The sequence below is a fragment of the Nycticebus coucang genome, chromosome X, assembly GCF_027406575.1.
Source record: "Nycticebus coucang isolate mNycCou1 chromosome X, mNycCou1.pri, whole genome shotgun sequence".
Lineage (NCBI taxonomy): Eukaryota > Metazoa > Chordata > Mammalia > Primates > Lorisidae > Nycticebus > Nycticebus coucang.
The window spans coordinates 78,271,233-78,283,426 of record NC_069804.1 but is presented as its reverse complement, the minus strand read 5'-3'; the positions used below and the strand labels follow the sequence as shown (position 1 = coordinate 78,283,426).

General features: G+C 47.4%; 1 protein-coding gene across 5 annotated transcripts; it reads right to left on the bottom strand.

Moving 5' to 3' along the window:
- GDPD2 (glycerophosphodiester phosphodiesterase domain containing 2) lies at positions 1-12,194 on the bottom strand. Of its 5 annotated transcripts, XM_053580930.1 has the most exons (17): positions 11,829-11,872; positions 11,073-11,138; positions 10,146-10,259; positions 9,781-9,884; positions 9,384-9,477; positions 9,125-9,184; positions 8,617-8,715; positions 8,372-8,465; positions 8,068-8,213; positions 7,858-7,940; positions 7,601-7,751; positions 3,645-3,866; positions 3,287-3,435; positions 1,275-1,422; positions 1,047-1,129; positions 771-799; positions 1-681 (listed from the first exon to the last, which is right to left on the bottom strand). In XM_053580930.1, exons 3-17 carry the CDS (start codon positions 10,248-10,250, stop codon positions 629-631), a joined length of 1,620 nt encoding a protein of 539 aa, XP_053436905.1. In that variant the 5' UTR covers positions 10,251-10,259; positions 11,073-11,138; positions 11,829-11,872; the 3' UTR covers positions 1-628. The 5 variants fall into 5 exon arrangements, with proteins under 5 accessions (XP_053436905.1, XP_053436904.1, XP_053436906.1 ...); XM_053580929.1 differs by lacking the exon at positions 11,073-11,138 and having other exon boundaries at positions 11,829-12,165; XM_053580931.1 differs by lacking the exons at positions 10,146-10,259; positions 11,073-11,138 and having other exon boundaries at positions 11,829-12,194.

Genomic DNA, 12,194 nt, shown 5'->3' with positions numbered 1-12,194 from the left:
CAAATGGGATTACATTCATTGAGTAACAGGTTAACAAACAAGATACAGGAACCAACCTGTCTTGAAGAAAAAGCTGTGCACAGCAAAAGCCACTCATAGGAACAGAATTATATGGCTAGATGAGTTATTTAGTTCCTACCTCTAGGCAGGAAAGCAGCTAAATTGCAAGCATCTTAGGAGACAGTACATACAGTAGGGATGTTATCTTCAGCACCTTATAGTTCTCCAAAAAAGGCCATTTTGTCATCTTCTTCAATCACTGTTCCAAGCTGTACCACCCCAGCACACCCTGTGCCTTCTACGCAAGAACACGTGCACACAAGTCTGAGACATTATCTTGGCAATATCCCTTTTACTTCCGCTGTTCTAGTTTCATTTGGGGAGAAACTTCTCATGACTCACTGTGTTCCCAACCACTTCAGGCCAAAAGCCTGATTCCATAGCAGTTTGGGGCATGCTCACCATATAGGAAAAGGCCCTTATGGTTCAAAACCTCCTGTTGGTAAAGTTCTCCCCAACACAAGCCACTACACCTGAGACATTCCACTTCAGCCACTCTCCCTCTCTTGCTGTTGATCAAAAAGACAGTATCAGACTCCAGTTGGGGGTGGTGGGCGGGGCAGGGCATTCACTCAGTTATCAAATTGTTGATCCTTGTTAGCAGCACTGCTGTTTCTAAGCCTGGGTAGGGTAGGTCATATAGGGAGTCAATAAGGGGAAGACTAGAGGAAGAGAAAAATGAGGCGGTGATGGTGGGGGGAAGTTCTTACCAGTTCTTTCTCTCTCCTTAGCATATCTCCTATAGGGAGAGAAGTTTCCCATTGAGTTCAGCTAGCTTCAAGCAGGACCTTCCAACTTTAGAGACTCTCAAACTGCCTTTCCCAGGTTTAAGCCAATTTGATGGTATAAGGAAGAGCCTAAGAACTTTAAGGGAACTAAGCGGACCACACCCCAAGCCTTAGGCAGCACAAATGAGTCTGAATTCACTTCATCTCAGGGGTCTAGGGAAAGTAAGGACCCAGAAAGCTGAGGTACAAAGCACTTACCTTTGGAGAAGAAAGATACATAAAAGCAGCAGGATAGAGACACAATTGGTAATGATCCACATCATTAGGTAGGTGTGAGGTCGCTGTGGGAATAAAAAAAGACTCTGTTGGTGGCCAGAGCCCCAAGGGTAGTATGTAGGGGAAAATAAGTAGGGAAGAAAGGGACAGGGTTAAGAAGAACCAGGGATGGGAGAAGAAGAGGAGGGATGACAGTTCCACAGTTCTTACAATAAGCCAGACAGGGTAATGCATCTGCTGTAGCAGCTGGCAGTCATTGGTGGTGACCGAATCCACCCCTGCACACCAAAGCAGAGAGAAGAGCCAGGGCTTGTTCACTACAAAGAGGTTCACTGAGACATTATCCTGGTGCAATGCCCTATCAAGGTGGGAAAGAAAAGGGAACATCCAGAATCATGGTGCATGAGGCATGAGAAGCAGCCTTCTGCCTGTGCTCAAATCTTACATCACTTTCAAGGAGGTTCTACCTTTGCATAGCAGCCCCAACTTAAAGTGATTTTCTTTGTGTAGCTGAACTCTGTTTTCTGTTGGATTCCACCCATGGGCTCTAGCTTTGCCTTCTGGGACCACACAAATGTGCCTCTCTCCTCTGTACCATGACAGTCCTTCAGAAGTCTGAAGAACAGAGGCCATGTCTCTCTGAGTCTACTCTTCTCCAGGCCCAACTGCTCCAGTTCCTTCAACCATAACTCTTGGGTCCTAAGTTATTATTTCCTTCACCATACAAGCTTCTAATCTGATCTTACTCCAGTTTATCAATGTTCCTTGAAAATATGGAGCTTGGCTCTGAAAATGATATCCCAGATGGGCTTGGACCAGTTTAAAGTAGAGCAAAATTATCTTCTGTTTTCTAGGCACTATGCCTATATAAAGGCAGCCCAGAGTCAGATTAGCCTTTGGTAATGTCACATCTCACTGATGACTCCTTATGTACACTGTTCAACCAAAGCCCTGGTCCTTTGCACACATATTCCTGCTGATGCCACTGTATCCTTTCTAGTCTTTGTTCAACTCAGATTCTTTTGGGCCCCAAATATAGGTTTTTACCTCTATCTTTGTTGCATTTCATCTCGCTAGATTTGGCCCAGCTTTTTAGGGCACTTAGGACCTTTCAGGGCCTCCATTCCATCATCAGCGTATTCATTAAAAATTTACATCTTTTGGAAACTTGATCAGCAATAAATATTGCCCAGGACAAGACTAAGATAAAGGCCAAACTCTGTGTCATATCTCCCTCCATGATGACCACTTGAGGAAAGAAATACTTATTTAGTTCACATTTTTCTATCTGGCCACAAGAGACTGTGGCAACTGTGTACTTTGTAATCCATCATGTTTACTGGCTGGGTCAGCTTCTCAGGCCCAACTCACATATGGGATTCTCTCACTTCTCTTTCCCCCAGATCTATCCTCTCTTATGCTGATCTCTTTGGTGTAGAATAAAAGCTAAAATCCTTCTTATGGTCTACAAGGTCCTACACAATTTGTCTACCTCTCAAGCTTTACCTTCTCTGTACTCATAAGCCTGCTGTTCCTGCTGTTCTGCAGCTCTTCTCATAGTTAGCTAATTGTAACCATCCAGATCTCATCTCAGAAATCAGCTCTTTAACCGTTCTTCCTGATGTAGCTGCATCCCCTCTCCTTGTCCCAGCCCTTAACTCCCAACCCTAATCACTCTTCTACATCTCCTCATTTTGTCTTCATAGCATTTATTACCCTTTTTTTTTAAACAAAGTCTCTCTTTGTGGTGTCAGCCTAGCTTATAGCAACCTCAAACTCTTGGGTTCAAGTGATCCTTTTTTGCCTCAGCCTCCCAAGTAGCTTGGATTACAGGGGTCCACCACCATGACCAGTTAATTTTTCTATTTTCGGTAGAAATGAGGTCTTGCTTTTTCTCAGGCTGGTCTTGAACTCCTGACCTCAAGATATCCTCAGACCCCATGAGCCACTATGCCTGGCCACACTTATCACTTCCCAATCTGCATGTATTTTAAGTGGTTTATTGTCTATCTCTCACTAACACATAAATTCCATGAAAACACATAAATTCCTGTCTGTTTTATTCATGTTGTATCCCCATAGCCTGCAATAAATACTACCTGATACTTAGCAAGTGTTCAATAAATATTTGTTGTATGAATGAATGGCCTTTGTCCTTCCTGCATTCTTCCCTGTCATTAAGCCTCATGTGATCTCCTTGGTTCCTTTCCTCTAGCACTCACTTGATATCCAACAGTGGCAGGTCTTGATAGGGGAGATTGAGAAACTGGGGCCTCTTGGTTCTATTGCCTCCTTGCTGTCCATATATCTGGCGCATTCTAGGTGCCCGTTGTTGGACATTAGCCCGATCTTCATCTGGCAGCCAAAGGACCTGTGGTTCAGGGAGGATAGACATGAAGCTGAAGACCTAGGGATTTCAGGAATAGGGGCAGGAAGAGAGAGAATTGACCACTCAATGGGGTATGTGAGCTGGGGCAGTGCCCTAGGGTACAGAATAGACTCAAATCCTCATCATAACCTAGGGAGGGCAGGGTGGGGAGAGGGACCAAAAGGGGACCTTGCGAGTTGTGGCAACATCACCATTGCTTGGGGCACTCTTGCATTCAGCACAGCTTCCAATGTCTGGTTTACAAACGTGTCATAATATGTGTGGTTTTGTGGAGGTCGGCGCAAGTCAAACATGATGGAAAGGTTGAGGACTTCAGCTTCCTTCAGCAGCTCTTCTAAAGCTGGTACTGACTGATTTTCAGCCTCTTTTCGATCTGGGCCTGACAGTCGCTTGGCCCCCCAGAAGGGTTGCCGCTATAAAAAAGGACAATTATTTAAATACCAGAAGAAAACTCCAGGCCTTCCCCTTATCTTCACTGATATCCCCCAATTGGTGCCCGGTCTCCCACCTCTGAGCCTGGAACCATGGCGTTTTTTTGTTTTTGTTTTTGTTTTTCAGACAGTCTAATACATGCCTTATTCTATAATCTTAATCTCCTACCATTTTGGTTTCCTAACTTCCTCCCTCCCACTACATCGTTTCTTCAGTCTTGCAGAGACCTCTGGGATCTTGATCCTTTGGTTTCTTCACAGTCCACCAGCCCGTTTCTAGATACATCTATATCTATGGTCCGTCCACAGCTTGAACTACTTTTCCACAGCACTCCCAACTCCCCTTCTGCCCCACTTGCCCTGCAACTCCCAAACTCAGATTCAATTCAATTCTACAATTGTATGCTTCCACTCCTTGAACTGGGAGCTGAGCATTGCTACAGGCAAAGTACACCATGTAGCGCTGTTGGCACTGTTGTCCTATATTTTTCTCCCAGTACTGCTTAGCAATCCTTTTACTTGCTCTGATTTGCTCCCTCACCTATTCTCCCTAGTCGCTATTCCAAGCCTCTGCCCACTTTCCTTTCCTCTCTTTATTTATTATCATTGAATGACCTCACCTTCTAATCCCTGATATGGATAAAGCTAGCTATCTAACACTTATTGAGTTATGTGACTGGCAGTGTTCTAAGTACTTTATGTATGTGTAGTAACAGCTTAGGTATCACCCCTATTGCACAAATGAGGAAATTGAGGAACAGAGAGACTAAGAAATGTTGCCCAGGGTCACACAGCTAGTAAGTGGTGAAAGCAAGATTCAAACCCATACATCTCTTCTTCTTCTTCTACAGAATCTCACTCTGTTGCCCCTGCTAGAGAATAGTGATGTCATCAGAGCACAACCTCAAACTCTTGGGTTCAAGTGATCCTTCTACCTCAGCCTCTCAGAGTGTGAGGATTAAAGGCATAAACCAGGCTTGGCACCTGTAGCTCAAGCAGCTAAGGCGCCAGCCACATACACCAAAGCTGGTGGGTTCCAATCCAGCCCGGGCCTGTCAAACAATGACAACTACAACCAAAACACAGCCAGGCATTGTGGTGGGTGCCTGTAGTCCCAGCTACTTGGGAGGCTGAGGCAAGAGAATAGCTTAAGCCCAGGAGTTGGAGGTTGCTGTAAGCTATGATGCCACGGCATTCTACCCAGGGCGACAGCTTGAGGCTCTGTCTCAAAAATAAATAAATAAATAAATAAAATAAAGGCATGAACCACAATGCCTCCAGCCTCCTTGTTTTTTTTTTTTGTAGAGACAGAGTCTCACTGTACCGCCCTCGGGTAGAGTGCCGTGGCGTCACACAGCTCACAGCAACCTCTAACTCTTGGGCTTAAGCGATTCTCTTGCCTCAGCCTCCCAAGCAGCTGGGACTACAGGCGCCCGCCACAACGCCCGGCTACAGCCTCCTTGTTAATCACTTTGGTATGACATTATATAGACAGTTAAATGGGGGAAAAAAGCAAATGCAAGAGTCTGTGTACAGCACTTGCAAACTAGCTTAGGAAAGGCAATAAAATATAATACAAAGAAACTGGATTACAAAATCACATGGACCTGACTTTGCCCCTCATCAGCTGAGTGATCTCTGGTAAATCATCTCACCTCTCTGAGCCTTGATTTCTTCATATCATCAATTAAGATATACCAATTTGTAGGACTATAGTAGGATCAAAGGTAACATATACGTAGTGTACCTAGCATGTTTCTCGAATATAGTAGGTATTCAATAAAATATTATACTGAAAGAGTGTGTAGTGATCCTATTTGTGTAAAATAATGAGTGTGTATAGATGTATATATTTGCAGATGTGCCTTGACTTATTGATGGGGGTTATATCCTGATAAACCTATCATAATCATAACATGGCCTATCCTACCTTAAACCTGCTCAGAACACTTAAATTAACCTATAGTTGGACTAAATCATCTAATACAAGGCCTATTTTATAATAAAGTATTGAATAATTTCTCATGTAATTTATTGAGTACTACACTAAAAGTGAAAAACAGAATGGTTGTATGGGTACTTGAAGTATGATTTCTACTGAATGTGTATTCTTGCACTGTTGTAAAGTCAAAAAATTGTTAAGTGGAAGCATCATAAGTTGGGGACTGTCTGTGTGTGTAACCAGCTGTTAGTGAATATTTCAGAGGAGTTGGATTATGGGAGACTTCTATTTTTATGTTATTTCTCTTATTACTCTGGTATTTTACTTTTTTACATCGATTGTGTATTATTTTTGTTATCAGGAAAAAAGGAACTGTTTGAGGTTGTGCTCTTTAAAAATAAAGTATCCTTTTAAATATTTTCTATCATTGGTGGCACCCATTGCTCAGTGGTTAGGGCGCTGGCCACATACACCTAGGCTGCTGGGTTCGAACCCAGCCTGGCCCAGCTAAACAACAATGACAACTGCAACAACAACAACAAAATAGTAGGGCATTGTGGTGGGCGCCTATAGTCCCAGCTACTTGGGAGGCTGAGGCAAGAGAATTGCTTAAGCCCAGGAGTTTGAGGTTGCTGTGAGCTGTGATGCCATAGCGCTCTACTGAGGGTGACATAGTGAGACTATCATCTACAGGATCGAAGTTGATACTTCTAGGCCCAGCATTTAAAGCCCTTCAAGCAAGATCAAGCCTTTGCTCTTTATGACTCCCATAAATTTATACTGAGCCACTTTTTGTTCCCGTGAAAAACACTTTTTCTTTTTTTTATATGAGACAGAATTTTACTCTTTCACCCTAGGTACAGTGCTGTGGCATCATAGCTCACAGCACCCTTGAACTCTTGGGCTCAAATGAGCCTCTTGCCTCAGTTTTTCATTTTTTAGTAGAGGCAGGGTCTTGTTCAGCTCATGCTGGTCTCAAATTCATGGGCTTCAAGCAATCTGCCAGCCTTAGCCTCCCAGAGTGCTAGGATTACAGGCATGACCCACCATGCCCAGCCCAGAAACACACTTTTTTATACTTCTGGGCTTCACACAGACTCTTCCCTCTGCCTAGAATTCCCTTCCCCTGCTCTGAGATGAGAAAACTCATGTCAGATGTTGCTCATGCATCCTCTCCTATGTGAATCCATGCATAATCCTCCCACACCCACCTAGCAGTGACCTCTCTCTCTCTCCTCTCTACCCAGGGGGAAAACAAAGAGTGTATATATATACATATATATATATTTTTTTTTCTTTTTTGAGACAGAGTCTCACTCTGTCACCCTGGGTAGAGTGCAGTGTCATTATAGCTCACTCAAACACTTGGGTTCAAGCAATCCTCCTGTCTCAGCCTCCCGAGTAGCTGGGACTATAGGCACCGACACAATGCCTGGCTAGTTTTTCTATTTTTAGTAGAGATAGAGTCTAGCTCTTGCTCAGGCTGGTCTTGAACTCCTGAGCTCAAGCAATCCACCCGCCTCGGTCTCCCAGAGTCCTAGGATTAAAGGTGTGAGTCACTGTGCCCAGCCCAGGAAAAATATTTTTATTGCTCCAGGTTTCCTATTCTAATTGTCTGTTGCCTAGGCACTCTTCTTCCTTACTAGGTAGGAGTGAATTGAGGGCAGGTTGTGTTCCTACCACACAGGGCTCAGCAAATGCTTATCAATGGAATGAACTCTGCCCTCTCTGAGTACCCTGCCAGTGGCTACATCTTCCCAAAGGCTGTTCTCACCTCTAGGAACCAGGTTCCAGCATTGAGTCTCTTTAGTTCAGCCCAGGAGAAGTCACTGCTATGGGTTGTGATTCGGGCTGGGAACACAGAGGCTACATCTGTGGTCCTGCTCAGGCGCTCATCATGCATGAGGAAGGGGACTCCATCAGAGCTGAGGATGCAAGGGGTTTCAGAGGGCCAAGCTGTGCATCTGGTCATTGTTTCCTGAGCTGTGTCCCGCAGGCCCTCCAGATCCCCTAAGCTCCAGCTTCCCTCACCTAATCATTACATCTGTCTCAAATACAGTAGCTCCACATTCAGCTGTCTTCCTCAAGGACATCAGGGTGTTCTCTGGGGCAAGCTGGGAAAGGGAATTGGTGAGGAGATGTTAGGGAAGAATGGGAGAATAGGAACCCACAGGCCTGCCTACTGCAACCCAGAGGAGAAGCAGTCCCCTACTGCCTCCTAGCATTTTGCCCAATACTTACCATGGGGGCCCCTCGGTGTCCCACCAGCCCAGGCTTAGGGGGTAAGTCTCTGGGTTCCATGATGCAAGGTGAGGAGATGCATAGGGGGACCAGATAGATGACCAGGGAAGCTCCAAAAAATAGGAGCAATAGCAGAACCTTGGGGCCTGTGGGGGACGAGGGACAGGGTTTGGAGAAAGGGCAGTGGGGGAGTTCTAGGAGCAGAAGGCAGAGAACAGGTGCAGGAAACCATGGAGGCAGCAGAAGGCAGGTGCATGGGTGGGTGGGTGGCCAGTGAAGGTGAGTAGTGGGGCAGAATTGGCACCTCTTTGGTGGATATGATAGAAGGTATCAGCCACAGGCCAGGCCAGGAGGGTGATTCCAGCAACTGCTCCAATATGAAGGAATGGGGCTGTGGCCTGTGGATAAAAACTAGTGAGGATGACTCTTTTTCCTACTTCCCTTTCCTCCTTTCTTCTTCCGGCCTGACTTTTAAAGTTCAGAGCTACCTGATCTGGGGTTGGCCACAGGCAAAGGCTCCTACCTAGGCACTGACGATCAGCCACTCACCTGTAGTGACAGACGTAAGCTATGCCATTCCTGCTGCCATTGGATGTCTAGTCCCACAAGGCCAATGACCACAAGAAACATAATGAGGAGCAGCAGCACCTGGGGGACCAGGGATGAATTTGGCCCTCTTTGTCAACATAGTTGGGCTCATAGTTACCTGGGCTGTTCCCTCACTCTATGGAGAAAGGACTTTACCTTTCCTTTCCCCTATCACGTCTACGTTCCTTCTTTCATTCAACAAATATTTACTGGAATTGGGATCCTGGGGTCAATCCCAGGATATAAAAGTGAGGTCCTGGGCAGCTCCTGTGGCTCAAAGAGTAGGGCGCCAGCCCCATATACCGGGGGTGGCGGGTTCAAGCCCAGCCCCAGCCAAAACTGCAAAAAAATTAAAAAATAAAAAATAAACTGTATTTTAAAAAAAACAAAAGTGAGGTCCTCAGCAAATAGCCCACCAAGCACTGGGCCTAGTGGCCTCATCTCCCATTTACTTCCATCCCCACTCTACCTTGTGGAGACTATGCAGATGCAGAGGCTGTCCACAGAGCTGCAGGAGCAAGGCCAGGAGCTGGGGGAAGAAGGTAGTGGGATTTAAAGAGGCATTAAGAGGGGTAGAAGGTCACTGAAGTGGGCCTCCAAGGCTGGTACCTCCCTCCTACCCAAGAACTAGTTCCTTTCCATCAGTGGGCAGGCTGAGAACAAGGGGATAGAGGTGAGCAGGAAGGAAGGGCTAAGGTATGGGTTAGGCCGGCTGCCCCTGGACCCACCAGTAGCAGGGATGCATATGTGACCAGTAGAGAAGTGACCAGAAGAAATACCAGGGACCAGTCCATCCAGTGTCCCCAGTGGCGGAATAAGAATCTGTAGGAGAGGAGAGAGAGGTGTCCAAGTGGGAGAAGGGGTGTCAATAGTGGCCTGAGGGGAGTTGGGGATGGTTGGATCCAGAAGGGAGTGAGGGGAAAACCCCTCATGGGACCAGGGACTCCACAGCTTGGGAAGATTTTGTGGAGGGATTTGCAAAGGCAGTTGGGTAGCAGAACTGGCCTGAGGAGCTGGGCAGGTATGAGGGATGCCTGATGATAGGAGTTGAGCACTCAGAGGTCCCAAGGTGGGGAGTAGGTTGACATGTATGCTAAGGAAGGGCTGGGAGAATCCATGACACACTCATTGAAGTTGTGAAGGTCATTGAGAAGGATGAGCCCGATGTACAGCCATCCCAGGGAGAGGAGGAAGGTGAGGAAGAGCAGGCCAAACCAGATACAGTCGCACTGCAAAGGGTAGGAGAGAAGCTCACAGCTAGTCCCTATTTCAAGCTCAGTCTCCAACGTATGGCACCTGAAGGGAACTTCCCACCATGTGTTGGGCTGCTCTGCTCTAGGAGCAGCTTTTTCCATATTTAAGGGAGATTTTCTTCCTGGGGAGACAAAGCCCCTTTTCCCCAGCTGCTTGAGTATAACTGGCCTTCTTATCCCCACTAATGGGCCTCTGCCTTCTGACTTCCAGCCTCCCCACCTCCATCCCTACTCCACCTTGCTGGTTTTCATCCTTTCTTTAGGGCATTTCCTCCAGTGGCAGCTATACAGGCAGTGGAGGCAGCGGGCCCAGATGGAGCAGCAGCCAGGGGACTCAGCCATGACGAAGGCCTGGGGGAGGGGACACTCAGCCATCAGGGACTTTGGCAGAGGGCAGATCCAGGCCTCCCTCCCAATGTTATCTGAGGAGTCCAGAAAAGAGGCAGAGGCCTGGGCTGCTGCTCAACAACAGAGATCACAGGGCAGGCCCACAGTACCAGATTGAGTGAGCTGGAAAGTCAGTGGGACACCCAGGAGGTCTAGCCTCTTTGCAGGCAGGATGTATACCCACTCTTTCCATCTCCTCCCCATTTAACAGAAACCAGCTCTGGGGATGGAGTGTTTGCCTAGGGGTAGGGACTAAGGAGAAACTGCCCAGGGTGGGGCAAACTCAGTTCAGCAAGTTGAGGCAGATCTGGCCAAGCTCGAGGCAGCCCCATAATGAGTTGAAGCAGGAGTAACATGAAGCAGAGGTTCCAGTTCTGACCTGGGGCTGAGGGAGGCCCAGCTTGTTGGCCAGTTGCTATGGATACAGAGAGCACACAAATCACAAAGCCCTGACTGAAAGATTCTGTGTCCACCTCCCAGGGGGCAGAGGGCATTGCCAAAAAGAGGAAGACTTGAGGGGAACAGGTTGCCTGGGTCACTCTTAGTCTTCTAAAGGAACGCTTTTCCTATCTGTGCACACCTGGAAAATCCAAGCTATCCCACCCCAGTCCTGTTTTTTCTTGCCCAGTCATTCCCAAACCCCAATCAGAAATCCAGTCTCACCTTCTCTCTGTCAGGGGCCCCACCCTCTGAGTTAGCTTTGGTGAAAGTATAACAAATACAGGGCAAAGGTGTGTGTGTGTGGTGTGGTTGTCTTGGGGCAGGGATTCCTTGTACCTTGTGTTTCTGGGCCGGCTAAGACTGAGCTGATCCCCCAACTGGGCTGGATAGGTGATCGAGATTCTACCGGAGAGGGTGTGTGATTTATGTTCAGCATGTGTACCTACATTTGTACTAGTGGCCGTCAGTACAATGTGTTTTTAGGGACTTTGACTATGTAAAGAAGTTCCTGGATATACTCAAAGAGTGTTGGTTTGTATGTGTCTGTGTGGTCTAAGGGATAGCACCCCTTGTCATAAGGGGTTCCCCTAAGGTTGTGAAGTCTCGGGGGTTACACAGTGACTGGACCCCTGAAAAGAGGAAGAGTGTGACTGCTCCTGAATTTACCCTCTTTATGCTGCCTTTGGAATGGAGCATTAGGATAGAGGGTGGAGGAGGAGCTAGAACTGGGGGAAGGAAACCTCTCCCCTCCCTGAGACCCTTTCCAGGAAAAAGTCAACCTACAAGGAGGCCCCTGACTCTACCCTTCTCTGAGTTGGGTTGTAGTAGCCTGCCCTGGGCTCCAGTCCACACCTTTTGCCTCACTGGGGTCCTTCCCTCCTGCACTCCAGGAATTTGCCTTCCAGAGTCCCACCTCCCTCCAGAGCTGTCTATGTAGATGGGATTAGTATCTAAGCAGCCTGAAAACCCCAGCTAGGGGAGCTGTTAGAAGTGTTGCTCAATCCCTGGGAATAATCTCTGTCAGGTGGAGCCAGTCTCCACCTGCACCCACAGCTCCCGCCTGCAGCCCCCAGCCTTCCCAAGCCCTCACACCTTTTCTCTGCGGCAGCTCTGCTCTGCTCTCTGCTCTCCACTGCTTCTCAGCTCTTCTTGGAGTTGTCTGCCTCCTGTCTCTTCCAGTTCCTGGCTCAGCCCCATCAGTCAAACAGGTGGCACGGTTGCCACCTACAGGAGGTTGTTTGGGTCTTCTCTGAAAGCCTGCATCTGCTCTATGGCCTGGGCCCAGCCTGGGTGGGAAGATAGGAGGGAGGAACTGGGAGGGAGCACAGATTTGCTTATTTACTCACTGGCGCTGGTGCTGGCAGTCAGGGGGCTTGGTTTGAGGAATTCCTTTGTGCAGCTTTCCCCATCTCCCTCTGTCCCTCCTCCTGCTCCCCTCCCAGTCATTGCTGGGGCTTT